The 14,243-nt window shown below is 35.2% G+C and overlaps 1 protein-coding gene across 1 annotated transcript in view; it reads right to left on the bottom strand.

Annotated features, from left to right (window-relative positions):
* The window catches only part of ITGA4 (integrin subunit alpha 4), a 292,692-nt gene that overhangs the window by 54,871 nt on the left and 223,578 nt on the right, over positions 1-14,243 (bottom strand). The window contains exons 18-19 of the mRNA XM_053698521.1: positions 7,649-7,799; positions 4,882-4,980 (exon numbers count right to left, since the gene is read on the bottom strand). Coding sequence (XP_053554496.1) covers positions 4,882-4,980; positions 7,649-7,799 — 250 coding nt within the window. The remainder of the gene's footprint in view (positions 1-4,881; positions 4,981-7,648; positions 7,800-14,243) is intronic.

The following is a 14,243-nucleotide window of genomic DNA, read 5'->3' as shown; positions in this document are numbered from 1 at the left end:
CCCCAAATAAAAAACAAATCTAAAAAAACCTAAGCTCCCCATTGCCCTGAAAAGGGCATTTGGGTGGGCATTGCCCTTAAAAGGGCATTTAGCTTTTTTTCAATTGCCCAAACCCCTAAGCTAAAAATAAAACCCTCCCAATAAACCCTTAAAAAAACCTAACACTAACCCCCGAAGATCCACTTACAGTTTTGAAGACCGGACATCCATCCTCAACAAAGCCAGGAGAAGTCTCCATCCAAGCGACAAGAAGTCTTCAACGAAGCCGGGAGAAGTCTTCATCCAAGCTGGAAGAAGTGGTCCTCTAGACGGGCAGAAGTCTTCATCCAGACGGCATCTTCTATCTTCATCCATCCGGCGTGGAGCGGCTCCATCTTCAAGACATCCGGCGTGGAGCATCCTCTTCTTTCGACTACTAATGACAAATGAAGTTTCCTTTAAGTGACGTCATCCAAGATGGCGTCCCTTGAATTCCGATTGGTTGATAGAATTCTATCAGCCAATCGGAATTAAAGGTGAAAAAATCCTTTTGGCTGATGCAATCAGCCAATAGGATTGAGATCGCATTCTATTGGCTGTTACAATCAGCCAATAGAATGCAAGCTCAATCCTATTGGCTGATTGCATCAGCCAATAGGAATTTTTCACCTTTAATTTCGATTGGCTTATAGAATTCTATCAGCCAATTGGAATTCAAGGGACGAAATCTTGGATGACGTCACTTAAAGGAACCTTCATTTGTCGTTAGTCGTCGGAAGAAGAGGATGCTCCGTGCAGGATGTCTTGAAGATGAAGCCGCTCCGCGCTGGATGGATGAAGATAGAAGATGCCATCTGGATGAAGACTTCTGCCCGTCTGGAGGACCACTTCTGCCGGCTTGGATGAAGACTTCTTGCCGCTTGGATGAAGACTTCTCCTGGCTTCGTTAAGGATGGATGTTCGATCTTCAAAACTGTAAGTGGATCTTCGGGGGTTACTGTTTTTTTTAAGGGTTTATTGGGTGGCTTTTATTTTTAGCTTAGGGGTTTGGGCAATTGAAAAAGAGCTAAATGCCCTTTTTCGCATTTGGGGTTGCACAGCTATTACAAGTTGCAAAATAACTTATTTTGCGCGAGCCTTAAGCCACGTAATCCAAACAGCCAAATTGTGTTCTCATTCACGTATTCCCCATAGAAGTCAATGGAGACGACAAATAGAAAAAAACCATAATAGGGCAAAGCCCTTGACATAATTCTCCTCAAAGTGTACATGAAAATGCGAATATTTCATATTGTGAAAATGTTTTCGTAATGGAATATGTTCTAATTATTTATAAATAAATATTTCTCTATATATGTGATGATTTTTTGACTGATACTATTTATAGCAAGATATGAATATATATATATATATGTATGTATGTCTATATACAGTATGTCTATATATCTTGAGATCTATTTACGAATATCTCTTTGAAAATCCCTCTGAGAGTGAGATATTGTTTAATGTGCATAAGATTGTATAGTGATATATTTTCATTATCTCCATAGTGAAACATATCTTTATATATATATATATACATACACATGTTTCTCTATGTATGTGTATGTATGTCAATGTAAAATCCCTGCCTCTGCTTTTTTTTCCCTAACACCCGAGATCTCGTATATTTTAGTCCTTATAACTTTTGTGTGTAATATTTTTTTTGAAAGATTTTTTTATTATAGTGTTAATGAGTGTAACTGTACTTTGTAATGTATTTTGAAGTGTTTCGTGAAACTTTTATGTTGCGCAAAACTGTTAACTACAGCTCTTTTGTTGCTTAAAACGTGAATGCACAATTTTTCAAGACTTGTAATAGCTGCGCAATGGAAATTGATTGCACGCGGAAAACTCAAACCACGCGACTTGTAATCTTGCCCAATGGCAGCAGTGTTTTGCAACAATGTATCACAAAGCTACAAATAATGTTGCAAAACACTGCTGCCATAGAGTACTTTGGTTTTTAGAATCTGCTGTTATCTGGTTGCTCAGTCAATTTTAAAATAACATTTATAACCTTTTTTTTTTTACAGAGTAGGAGTTATCTTAATCAACTACGCCAACATTTCGGGTCTGAGTGGGAGTGGTCAGAAATAGACTCTGGTCTAAAATTATATAAAGCTGGGAAGAGATCAATTTCTATATGGTACAACATGGTATGTAACATATCTGGGATGATGCAAGTGGAAAAAATTACAACCTACATGAATAGGTATTTCCCGCAGGTGCAATCACAAGAGGTTAAAAAAAGTTTTATTAATTTGGATATGGCCACCTCAGTGCATAGTTGGAAAGAGTCTCAATATAAACTATTAAATAATTATTATTTAACCCCTGACAAAATTAATAAATGGGCTGATAAAACACTATGCTGTAAATGTTTTAAATGTAAAGCTGAGACTGCTGATATTATCCATTGTCTTTGGGCTTGCCCAAAAGTATTGCAATTTTGGGGCAAAGTTAATTACTGGCTTAATAAATTTTTAAGTATTAAAACATCTTTGACTACAGTCAATGTTTTCCTGTTATATGATGAAGGTGATAATAAATCAGATAAACTTCTTATAAATTTGGCTATTTTAGCCGCTCGTAACATAATATTTAAAAGATGGAAAGCATCAGAAGAGCCTAGTTTGAAAGAATTTATTAATACAATGGATACGCAGATGACGATTGAGCTATTTAATATTAGACCTTACTCAGAAAAGAGACTTAAGGCTTTCTTTTCAAAATGGTTAAATATAATCAGGGAAAAGCCATTGATAGTACAAAAGCAGCTCATACTACCCTTACAAAATTCCCCCGAATTCATGTTACTTTTGTTAAAAAACAAGATACCCCAAGAGTGGGGCACGGGCTAACTTGATATTCCGGGGTAAGATAACTTTACTGGGCTAAATAAATATTACCTGTGGCAACTTGATTATGTTCAAACAGCACTTCGAACAAATAGGGAGGAGGGAAGTGGGGGAGTGGAGTTGGGTTTTTTTTTGTTTTTTTTCTTGCTATTATTGTTGTTTCTTTCTTTCTTTTTTTTTTTTTTTATTTATTTGTTTATTGTTTGTCTGTTTTGCAGATTGTGTTTCAAGTATTGTCTTCAGTTGGGGTCTTATTATAATAGGTAAAAGCCCCAAAAGCAAGATATACAATTTGAGAAATGACTTTAGATAATTCAGCTACCACTGTAATGTCCAAGTTTCTACAGGAAGGGTTCTCTCTATAGTGACATAGCCCCAACAGGGTAATTGAATGTTTGCTGAGGTAGAGTCTAATTTGAAAGTTGAAGAAACATCTGAATATAGGTTGTGGTTTTTTAAGTTAAAACTTAATTTATGTTTATTAGCACTCTGAGATTCCATAATTAGTGTAAACACCCTGTGTGGTGAAATGCTAGCCCAAAATGTCGGGCTAAAATTTTGTTTCGGTATACCCTGCGTGGTGAAAGGTAAGCCGAATTGTAAGGCTGCTATTTTGCTTTTGGTCAATAAATTAAAAAAAACAAAAAAACAAAAAAAAAAAACATTTATAACCTTTTCAAGCATTTTGAAAAATGTAGCCCACCAATAATATAAAGCATTTAATTCTTGAAAAAGGAAAACTCTGATCAATTTACTTCTTTCAGAACACAAACCTATTTTAAGTGAATAAAGCATTTACAGTGATTAAATCTGTGCTATGGCACGGAGATACCACTAACAAATTAGACAATAGTTTTTACCCTATGTGTATATCTTTAATTATTCCTGTTACATAAAAAGAGCAAAGGATTCTGGGAAAGAACAAGAGATGATATGATATACAGTATATCCCTTGATAGATGTGGTACAGAATTAAATTCTTCACTGTTATCTGTACTACATGATACAAGACACGGGTTGTCTGGTAAGGAAACTGTTTAATTTTAAATATTTAAGCAAAAGGTTTATGTGAAAAAATAATGATGACATTGTCTTTATCTCTTGCTAACACCTTAAAAATGTGAGATTTTTGAGTGTCATTTACACTTATACTTAATAAAGTCTGGGAAATGTGTTTTTATGAAAATGCTGACTGCACAGAATTTTCATATGCTTCACCAAACCTCACCAAAACCATTCCAGGCTGACAGAAAAGGGTTAATACAATGTCTATATTTTACTAAAATAATTGTTTTAAGAAATTTATACTACTCAAATGATTGTTAAATTAAAATGCACATTTTTTTATTTATTTTTATACCTATTTTTCTTTCTCTTAGTTTGTATTAATCTAACCAATGTATTTCATAGCTCTTATTTTTTTTATTTCAGTCAGATAAAATGATTTCCCTGTGCAGTGCTTTAAATGGTGAGTAAGATAAAGGTATCTTCTTGATGAAAGCATAATCAAAACAACCTTTCAGTATTCTCTGGGGCAATTAAACTTTGTACTGGAAAATATTTTCTTTATTTGATATAGAGTACGTACTTGAGAAAAAAGTTGTAGGATTAAGGCTCTGTATCAGATAAGGATTCATTTTATCACACGTAAAGCAAATTCAAACAGTTTGAATCAATAACTCAGCATTTTAGTGATGCCTCCCAAATAATTTTAGATGTTTTTTTTTAAATCTATTATATATTTATTTTCTAGGAATATACATTTCCCTTTGCTGAATAAACTAATCGTTATTTGCAGGTTTGCAGAGCTGTATCCCCCCCCCATATACAACAGTTGTCCTTATTAGCCAATGAACATTTGTTTTACTTTAAAATGCATTTAGTCTACATTTTTTGGCAAAAATAATTTCAGCATCTTTAAATGCTGTCATTTTACATGTACGATAGAAACATTTTGAATACAATCATACTTTAGTAGATTAGAAAGACATCCCAAACATACCTTTGAAAGTGAATCAACATAAAAATGACCAACATTGCAGTCTAATCTATTCAACTGGTCATCTTCGTCATTGACTGCACAGTTCATCTGTTTTTCTTGCTGAAGATAAAAGAAAATATTTAGACAACATGAAGACAATGTATATAATGTGGCCAATAACTATTTAAAGTTTATCATTTCAGTGATATTTATTTCAGCAGGCAGACTTCCCAGGTTTTCGTTACAGAAACATAAGTAGAACATTTGAATAATTTGCATTCAAACAGTCAGTTTAGCACATCTGCATTATTTTTCCATATTTTTAAAGATTTTTTGGAGGTTTTTAATCTAAAATACAGTATCTTGATACATTTACTTGATTGCACTGGAAATATAGTTAAAATGGTTACAAATCTAGGGCAATCACCATAATCTACAATACTCAAGTAGCCGAACAGTGGTCAGTCACATTAATGCAAGTTAGAAACATAAATCAGAGTGGTTCAATTACTAGAGGTCATTCAAATAAGTGTGCTGATGGGGACAGTTCTTGAGCTTGTTTTATGTGACATTTATATATATCATAATCATTGATACTGGTTGATGTTGTAAGAGCTGTAGATCAAATAAGTAGTGAAAAAAAGTGACAAATGACTGAGATCTAAACTGCATTGCAAAGAGCAAAGTTATGCATTCAGGATGCAGAGACCCAAAAGTCGCTTTACATACAAAATACAGAACACATTTGAAATTTGCTCAACAAACTAGAAGAACAACCATTAAGGCAGATATAATACTTTCTGTATAAGAAGAGGCATTGGGGCCTATCTATCAAGCTCCGAAAGGAGCTTGATGCCCCGTTTTTCTGGCGAGTCTTCAGACTCGCCAGAAACAGCAGTTATGAAGCAGCGTTCACAAAGACCGCTGCTCCATAACCTTTCTGCCTGCTCTGAGCAGGCGGACAGACAGACATCGCCAGAAATCAACCCGATCGAGTACGATCAGGTTGATTGACACACCCCTGCTGGCGGCCCATTGGCCGTGAGTCTGCAGGGGGCGGCGTTGCACCAGCAGCTCTTGTGAGCTGCTGGTGCAATGCTGAATACGGAGAGCGTATTGCTCTCCGTATTCAGCGAGGTCCGCCAGACCTTGTTAAATAGAGGCCATTAGCTCTAGAAAAAGTGTGGTTCATATATCACTTTAGGTATCATTAGTAGGCATGTGCATTTGTTCATTTGTTTCTGCATTTGTTAATTTTTTAGTGCATTTGTTCATTTGTTTGTGCATTTGTTCATTTGTTCATTTGTTTGTGCATTTGTTCATTTGTTTGTGAAACAAATGCCGAATTTGTCTGCAGGTAGTGGCATTCGTATATTTTTGGCACCAGATCTATTTATGTGAAAGTGCAACACGCAAAAGATCTGAAATCCAGCTCCGAAAAATAGCCTAATGCCGATGTCAGTGGCCATATTCACCATTTGCTTCACAAATAAATGCAGGACTTAAATTGACTATAGCCTACAGTTCTGGAGGTTACATTTACAAAAGGATGAAATAAACTAGAAACTGTTCAAATACGAGATACTAAATTCGTCTAAAAATACAACCTGTAAGAAAATACTCTGTGACCATAACCTTAAAGGGCCATGATACCCAAATGTTTAAACACTTGAAAGTGATGCAGCATAGCTATAAAAAGATGACTAGAAAATATCACCTGAACATCTATATGTAAAAAAGAAAGATATTTTACCTCAAAATTACCTAAGTATTCAAAGCCCATTGCAAAGGACTTTAAGCAGCAAATCAGTATGCCTGTCCTGGGACAGGCAAGGGAGTGAGCCTCATGCACACTCATGTTATTTCCCTATTCAGTTTAAGGAAGTTTACTATGAAATCTCATTAAAGTTAAGTTAAATCTCATGAGATCACAGTAAGAGTTCATGACCTCAGCACTGTTGATGCTGATTGGCTGCAGTTAATTTCTTTATTTTTTTTTTTGAAGTATAACTTTTTACACAGAACTTACTCTGGTGAGCTGAGGAGATTGTGAGGTAAAATATCTTCCTTTTTACATAGAGATGCTCAGGTGATATTTTCCTGTCAGCTTTTTACAGTTATGCTGCATCAGTTTCAAGTGATTTAGCATATGAGTATTATGTCCATTTAACGTCTATAGTTTACTGTAGAGAAATGAGACCTTGACATGATAGAAACATTCACAAATATTGAAAAATGGCACAAATCTGAGGATTATTATTTTTTTTTTTTTTTTTTCACAAAATAATCAACATTAGCATAAGGGGTCATAATCTCAAACTGCATTGTAACAAGTTAGGAGTAATTTGCACAAGCAAATCTTCCCATACTGGGTGACTGATTGATAATAGGTAAGGAAAATACTGAAAGGGCATTTAAGAATGTCTGTTATGTGTGTGTAAGGATATTCTGAAAATGAATTAAGATAACACTTCAGAAGTAAGTTTGGGCAGACTACATAGGTCTACTGGTTTAAAATCTATGTTCCTATGTTTCTATGACTGATAAACTGATTAGCCAAAGGGAGACACTGAAAACTGGTATTTTTGTGTTTACTATTAGTATATTAACAAGGTTATTTTAAGTAGTTTAGTAGTTTGTTTGTTTTTACCCTGGTAGACTGTTTAAAGTAATAATGTTAATTGTGCAAGTATTATTTGATTAAAAGAAATAAAATAGAGCACACATGATACATAAAAAAATATTTACTTGACATGGTTTAGAACAATTTGATCATTTAAATTCTTACCAAATCTAGAACTTTTGTAAAATAAATTCCTTTTGGGAGATGCATTTGAAGAGTTGATTGATACGCATCATCTCCAGCATTGTACAAAGAAACATTGATCATTATAGTTCTCATGCTGCCAACTGCAAGGTATGTTTTGTTTTCAAATAACCTAGAAATAAATACACATAGATAATTATATGTATCACATACAAGATGCAAATAAATTAGCACATATCATTATGTGAGGAAAAAAAACAACAAACTGAGGTAAATTTGTTACAATATTGACTGAATAAATAAAATAGCAGTATGCAATTCCAGCAACCACAGCACCATGCCATTTCTAAACACAACCATGGCAAATGGGAATGTCATACAAACTGGTTCCTTACTGCTTATCACTGCTGTGTGTGTTTAATCTCTGATATTACTAATAATCTCAGTTCATAAGGTTTTAAACTAACTCTTTATCATAGTAAGTAAAATTATTATTAAGATTATATAACATCTAAACCATTGCCTGTAATCACAAATAAAAAAAAATCTGGTGATTATATTTTATTTGTGAACTTATTTCATAGAGTGACAGCACAACACCATGACAAATACATTATTATTCAATCTAATTATCATACATATTTTACAAAAGAAAATTATAAAAAATATATGGATACAATAGGAAAAACAAACTAATAAGTACATAAAAAATACTAAAATTTAAACGATCTGATAGGGTTTAACATTGTGAATAAAATGATACTTTACTACAATGTAATACACAGAACTGGTGGTAGATTGTGCTTAATATTAAATGATTCTCAAAAAGACTTGTTTCAAAATGAGTGAGTAGTTATAAGGCAAGAAGCAAGAGGCAAAAAAAGCCTGAAAAGTTTAAATAAACTACATCGGATTGTAGTCATTTCAAAACATTCAGCTGCCTCCTGCCCAGAGGTCACACTACAAGATGAGTCTGATTATATAAAGTGAATAGGAAACAGAAAGACAGCACAAACACTTTTTAAATGGAAGGTTCTTTATAACCACACAGGCATAAGTGTCTGTACATTTCAAAAAGCATAGAGACGGCCGGTTAGCTTTTCGTAATAAATGCTTTAAATGCAAGAGGATATTTTAGGGTCCTAATGAGATCCTAGTATAATTTTAAAGAGATGTTTAAGCATTGTGAAAAAAAAACTTTGCAGTGCACTTTCATTGATTTTCCGTCTTACCCTGTAATTTAAATCTTAAAATTTATTTTTTTTACACTCCCCATAGAGGCTGAGGTACATTCAGTTTAATGCAGAATTTTACATGCTGCGCAGTGATTAGTTGACGTGTGCAGATGCTCATTTATATCACCCCCTAATTGGCAACTTTTTAAGGGTGTGTGTGTCCATGGACTGTAAAACAATGCAAATTTTGTTTAAAAATGTATGTATATTGTTTGAACCTTGCACATGCTCAGTAGGACTGATGCCTCAGAAACTGTGCATATAAAAAGATTGTGCACATTTAGATAATGGATTATGGATGTGAATTGGAAAGTTGTTTAACATTGTGTGCTCTATCAGAATCATACAAGTTTAATTTTGACTCTAGTGGTCTAAAATCCTTTTAAAACATGTTCTATATGCAGGTGTTTTGCAAAACAAAGATCTGTTTTATTTTGCTCTTTCTCAGTAAAAAGAAAAATAGACAACAGAGTAACATAAAGTATATTGTTTTTTAAACGTATGCTAATGTTATTGTTATTAGTGCTAAATACTCAGCAACAATTCCCCATAAATATTCTGATTTTGAGTAAAGATGTACAGAGGCTGTCGTCTGCATATAGAGTAACCTAGGAGAAATGGCTAAATGTTTTTATACAGTTTGCTAAAACACATACCCTAAACCTGGTACAGTCCACTGCACATATTATTTAAACAGGAAATGTCACTGGTGGAGTAAATAAAGATCACTACTATATGTTTATAACATTACTAATTACTATTAACTTGTTGATGTGTTCAATTTCCTGCTTCTTAATAATACTTCATACAACTGCAAGTTATATAAGATGGTCCCCATCTTAAACAATCAGCAATATAAAATGTGCCATTATGTGTAGTAAAACAAATTTGCCATAAACATTATTTATTTTATTCCCTTTTATGTAATTTAAAGGGACACTAATGCCAAGATTAAAATTTCATGATTCATAAAGGACATGCAGTTTTAAGAGCCTTTTCAACTTACTATCAAATTGTACATTCTTTTATGCATACTTTCTTATGCGTCAGCTACTACTGAGCATGTGCAGGATTCACAGTGTATACATATGAGACTGAGACCGTCATTGGCTGATGGCTGTCACATGATACAGGGGGCCAGCAAATTAAAGAACTTTTTCTTTTAATTTTTAAGGAAAAAAAATCTATTGCTCATTTAAAATTCAGATTAAATGGTATTGAATTGTCTATTTTTTTTAGTTATTCAATATTACTGGTCCTTTAAGTCCAAAAATTAAGCTTTCTAGTTCTGAGATGGAACTCCAGTTCTAAGTGTATATGGCAACTTCACAAGCCCAAATGCCTCAGAGATTATCATATAAACTGCAAAACAACAGAAATGTTGCTAACAAAATGACCATAGCTAGTTGTGACTCTACTGTAGTAACAAGTCTTAATTGGCTCCTCCAAATAAGCTTGTGGTGATTGGAGGTTGTCTATCAAAAAGTAACCAAATAAGGTGTTCATGTATTCCATTTTTATTTATTTCTTTCACACTCACTTACGGCTAGATTTAGAGTTTTGTCGGTAAGGACCCGCGTAGCTAACGCTGGCTTTTTTCTGGCCGCACCATAAAAATAACTCTGGTATTGAGAGTCCACAGAAAGGCTGCGTTAGGCTCCAAAAAAGGAACATAGAGCATATTTAACGCAACTGCAACTCTCGATACCAGAGTTGCTTACGGACGCGGCCAGCCTCAAAAACGTGCTCGTGCACGATTCCCGCATAGGAAACAATGGGGCTGTTTGAGCTGAAAAAAAACCTAACACCTGCAAAAAAGCCGCGTTCAGCTCCTAACGCAGCCCCATTGTTTGCTATGGGGAAACACTTCCTACGTCTGCACCTAACACTCTAAAACATGTACCCCAAGTCTAAACACCCCTAACCTTACACTTATTAACCCCTATTCTGCCGCCCCCGCTATTGCTGACCCCTGCATATTATTATTAACCCCTAATCTGCCGCTCCGTAAACCGCCGCTACTTACATTATCCCTATGTACCCCTAATCTGCTGCCCCTAACACCGCCGACCCCTATATTATATTTATTAACCCCTAATCTGCCCCCCTCAACGTCGCCTCCACCTGCCTACACTTATTAACCCCTAATCTGCCGAGCGGACCACACCGCTATTATAATAAAGTTATTAACCCCTAATCCGCCTCACTAACCCTATAATAAATAGTATTAACCCCTAATCTGCCCTCCCTAACATCGCCGACACCTAACTTCAATTATTAACCCCTAATCTGCCGACTGGAGCTCACCACTATTCTAATAAATGTATTAACCCCTAAAGCTAAGTCTAACCCTAACACTAACACCCCCATAAATTAAATATCATTTTAATCTAACGAAATAAATTAACTCTTATTAAATAAATTATTCCTATTTAAAGCTAAATACTTACCTGTAAAATAAATCCTAATATAGCTACAATATAAATTATAATTATATTATAGCTATTTTAGGATTAATATTTATTTTACAGGTAACTTTGTATTTATTTTAACCAGGTACAATAGCTATTAAATAGTTAAGAACTATTTAATAGTTAAAATAGTTAAAATAATTACAAATTTACCTGTGAAATAAATCCTAACCTAAGTTACAATTAAACCTAACACTACACTATCAATAAATTAATTAAATACAATTCCTACAAATAAATACAATGAAATAAACTAACTAAAGTACAAAAAATAAAAAAGAACTAAGTTACATAAAATAAAAAAATATTTACAAACATTAGAAATATATTACAACAATTTTAAACTAATTACACCTACTCTAAGCCCCCTAATAAAATAACAAAGCCCCCCAAAATAAAAAAATGCCCTACCCTATTCTAAATTACTAAAGTTCAAAGCTCTTTTACCTTACCAGCCCTGAACAGGGCCCTTTGCGGGGCATGCCCCAAGAAGTTCAGCTCTTTTGCCTGTAAAAAAAAACATACAATACCCCCCCCAACATTACAACCCCCCACCCACATACCCCTAATCTAACCCAAACCCCCCTTAAATAAACCTAACACTAAGCCCCTGAAGATCTCCCTACCTTGAGTCGTCTTCACCCAGCCGAGCCAAATTCTTCATCCAAGCGGAGCAAGAAGAGGTCCTCCATCCGGTAGAAGTCTTCATCCAAGCGGGGCAGAAGAGGTCTTCCATCTGATTGAAGTCTTCATCCAAGAGGCATCTTCTATCGTCATCCATCCGGAGTGGAGCGGCAGCATCCTGAAGACCTCCGACGCGAAACATCCATCCTGGCCGACGACTGAACGACGAATGACGGTTCCTTTAAATGACATCATCCAAGATGGCGTCCCTCGAATTCCGATTGGCTGATAGGATTCTATCAGCCAATCGGAATTAAGGTAGGAAAAATCTGATTGGCTGATTGAATCAGCCAATCAGATTGAGCTCGCATTCTATTGGCTGATCGGAACAGCCAATAGAATGCGCGCTCAATCTGATTGGCTGATTGGATCCATCAGCCAATAAGAATATTCCTACCTTAATTCCGATTGGTTGATAGAATCCTATCAGCCAATCGGAATTCGAGGGACGCCATCTTGGATGACGTCATTTAAAGGAACCGTCATTCGTCGTTCAGTCGTCGGCCAGGATGGATGTTCCGCGTCGGAGGTCTTCAGGATGCTGCCGCTCCACTCCGGGTGGATGACGATAGAAGATGCCTCTTGGATGAAGACTTCAATCGGATGGAAGACCTCTTCTGCCCCGCTTGGATGAAGACTTCTACCGGATGGAGGACCTCTTCTTGCTCCGCTTGGATGAAGAATTTGGCTCGGCTGGGTGAAGACGACTCAAGGTAGGGAGATCTTCAGGGGCTTAGTGTTAGGTTTATTTAAGGGGGGTTTGGGTTAGATTAGGGGTATGTGGGTGGTGGGTTGTAATGTTGGGGGGGGGTATTGTATGTTTTTTTTTACAGGCAAAAGAGCTGAACTTCTTGGGGCATGCCCCGCAAAGGGCCCTGTTCAGGGCTGGCAAGGTAAAAGAGCTTTGAACTTTAGTAATTTAGAATAGGGTAGGGCATTTTTTATTTTGGGGGGCTTTGTTATTTTATTAGGGGGCTTAGAGTAGGTGTAATTAGTTTAAAATTGTTGTAATATATTTCTAATGTTTGTAAATATTTTTTTATTTTTTGTAACTTAGTTCTTTTTTATTTTTTGTACTTTAGTTAGTTTATTTCATTGTATTTATTTGTAGGAATTGTATTTAATTTATTTATTGATAGTGTAGTGTTAGGTTTAATTGTAGATAATTATATGTATTTTATTTAATTAATTTATTGATAGTGTAGTGTTAGGTTTAATTGTAACTTAGGTTAAGATTTATTTTACAGGTATATTTGTAATTATTTAACTATTTTAGCTATTAAATAGTTCTTAACTATTTAATAGCTATTGTACCTGGTTAAAATAATTACAAAGTTACCTGTAAAATAAATATTAATCCTAAAATAGCTATAATATAATTATAATTTATATTGTAGCTATATTAGGGTTTATTTTACAGGTAAGTATTTATCTTTAAATAGGAATAATTTATTTAATAAGAGTTAATAAATTTCGTTAGATTAAAATTATATTTAATTTAGGGGGGTGTTAGTGTTAGGGTTAGACTTAGCTTTAGGGGTTAATACATTTATTAGAATAGCGGTGAGCTCCAGTCGGCAGATTAGGGGTTAATAATTGAAGTTAGGTGTCTGCGATGTTAGGGAGGGCAGATTAGGGGTTAATACTATTTATGATAGGGTTAGTGAGGAGGATTAGGGGTTAATAACTTTATTATAGTAGCGCTCAGGTCCGCTCGGCAGATTAGGGGTTAATAAGTATAGGCAGATGGAGGCGACGTTGAGGGGGGCAGATTAGGGGTTAATAAATATAATATAGGGGTCGGCGGTGTTAGGGGCAGCAGATTAGGGGTACATAGCTATAATGTAGGTGGCGGCTCTTTGCGGTCGGCAGATTAGGGGTTAATTATTGTAGGTAGCTGGCTGCGACGTTGTGGGTGGCAGGTTAGGGGTTAATAAATATAATACAGGGATCGGCAGTGTTAGGGGCAGCAGATTAGGGGTACATAAGTATAACGTAGGTGGTGGTCGGCAGATTAGGGGTTAAAAAAAATTAATTGAGTGGCGGCGATGTGGGGGGACCTCGGTTTAGGGGTACATAGGTAGTTTATGGGTGTTAGTGTACTTTAGAGTACAGTAGTTAAGAGCTTTATGAACCGGCGTTAGCCCAGAAAGCTCTTAACTACTGACTTTTTTCTGCGGCTGGAGTTTTGTAGTTAGATTTCTAACGCTCACTTCAGCCACGACT

The sequence above is a fragment of the Bombina bombina genome, chromosome 1 (genome assembly GCF_027579735.1).
Source record: "Bombina bombina isolate aBomBom1 chromosome 1, aBomBom1.pri, whole genome shotgun sequence".
NCBI lineage: Eukaryota > Metazoa > Chordata > Amphibia > Anura > Bombinatoridae > Bombina > Bombina bombina.
This window is presented reverse-complemented; position numbering and strand designations above follow the sequence as displayed.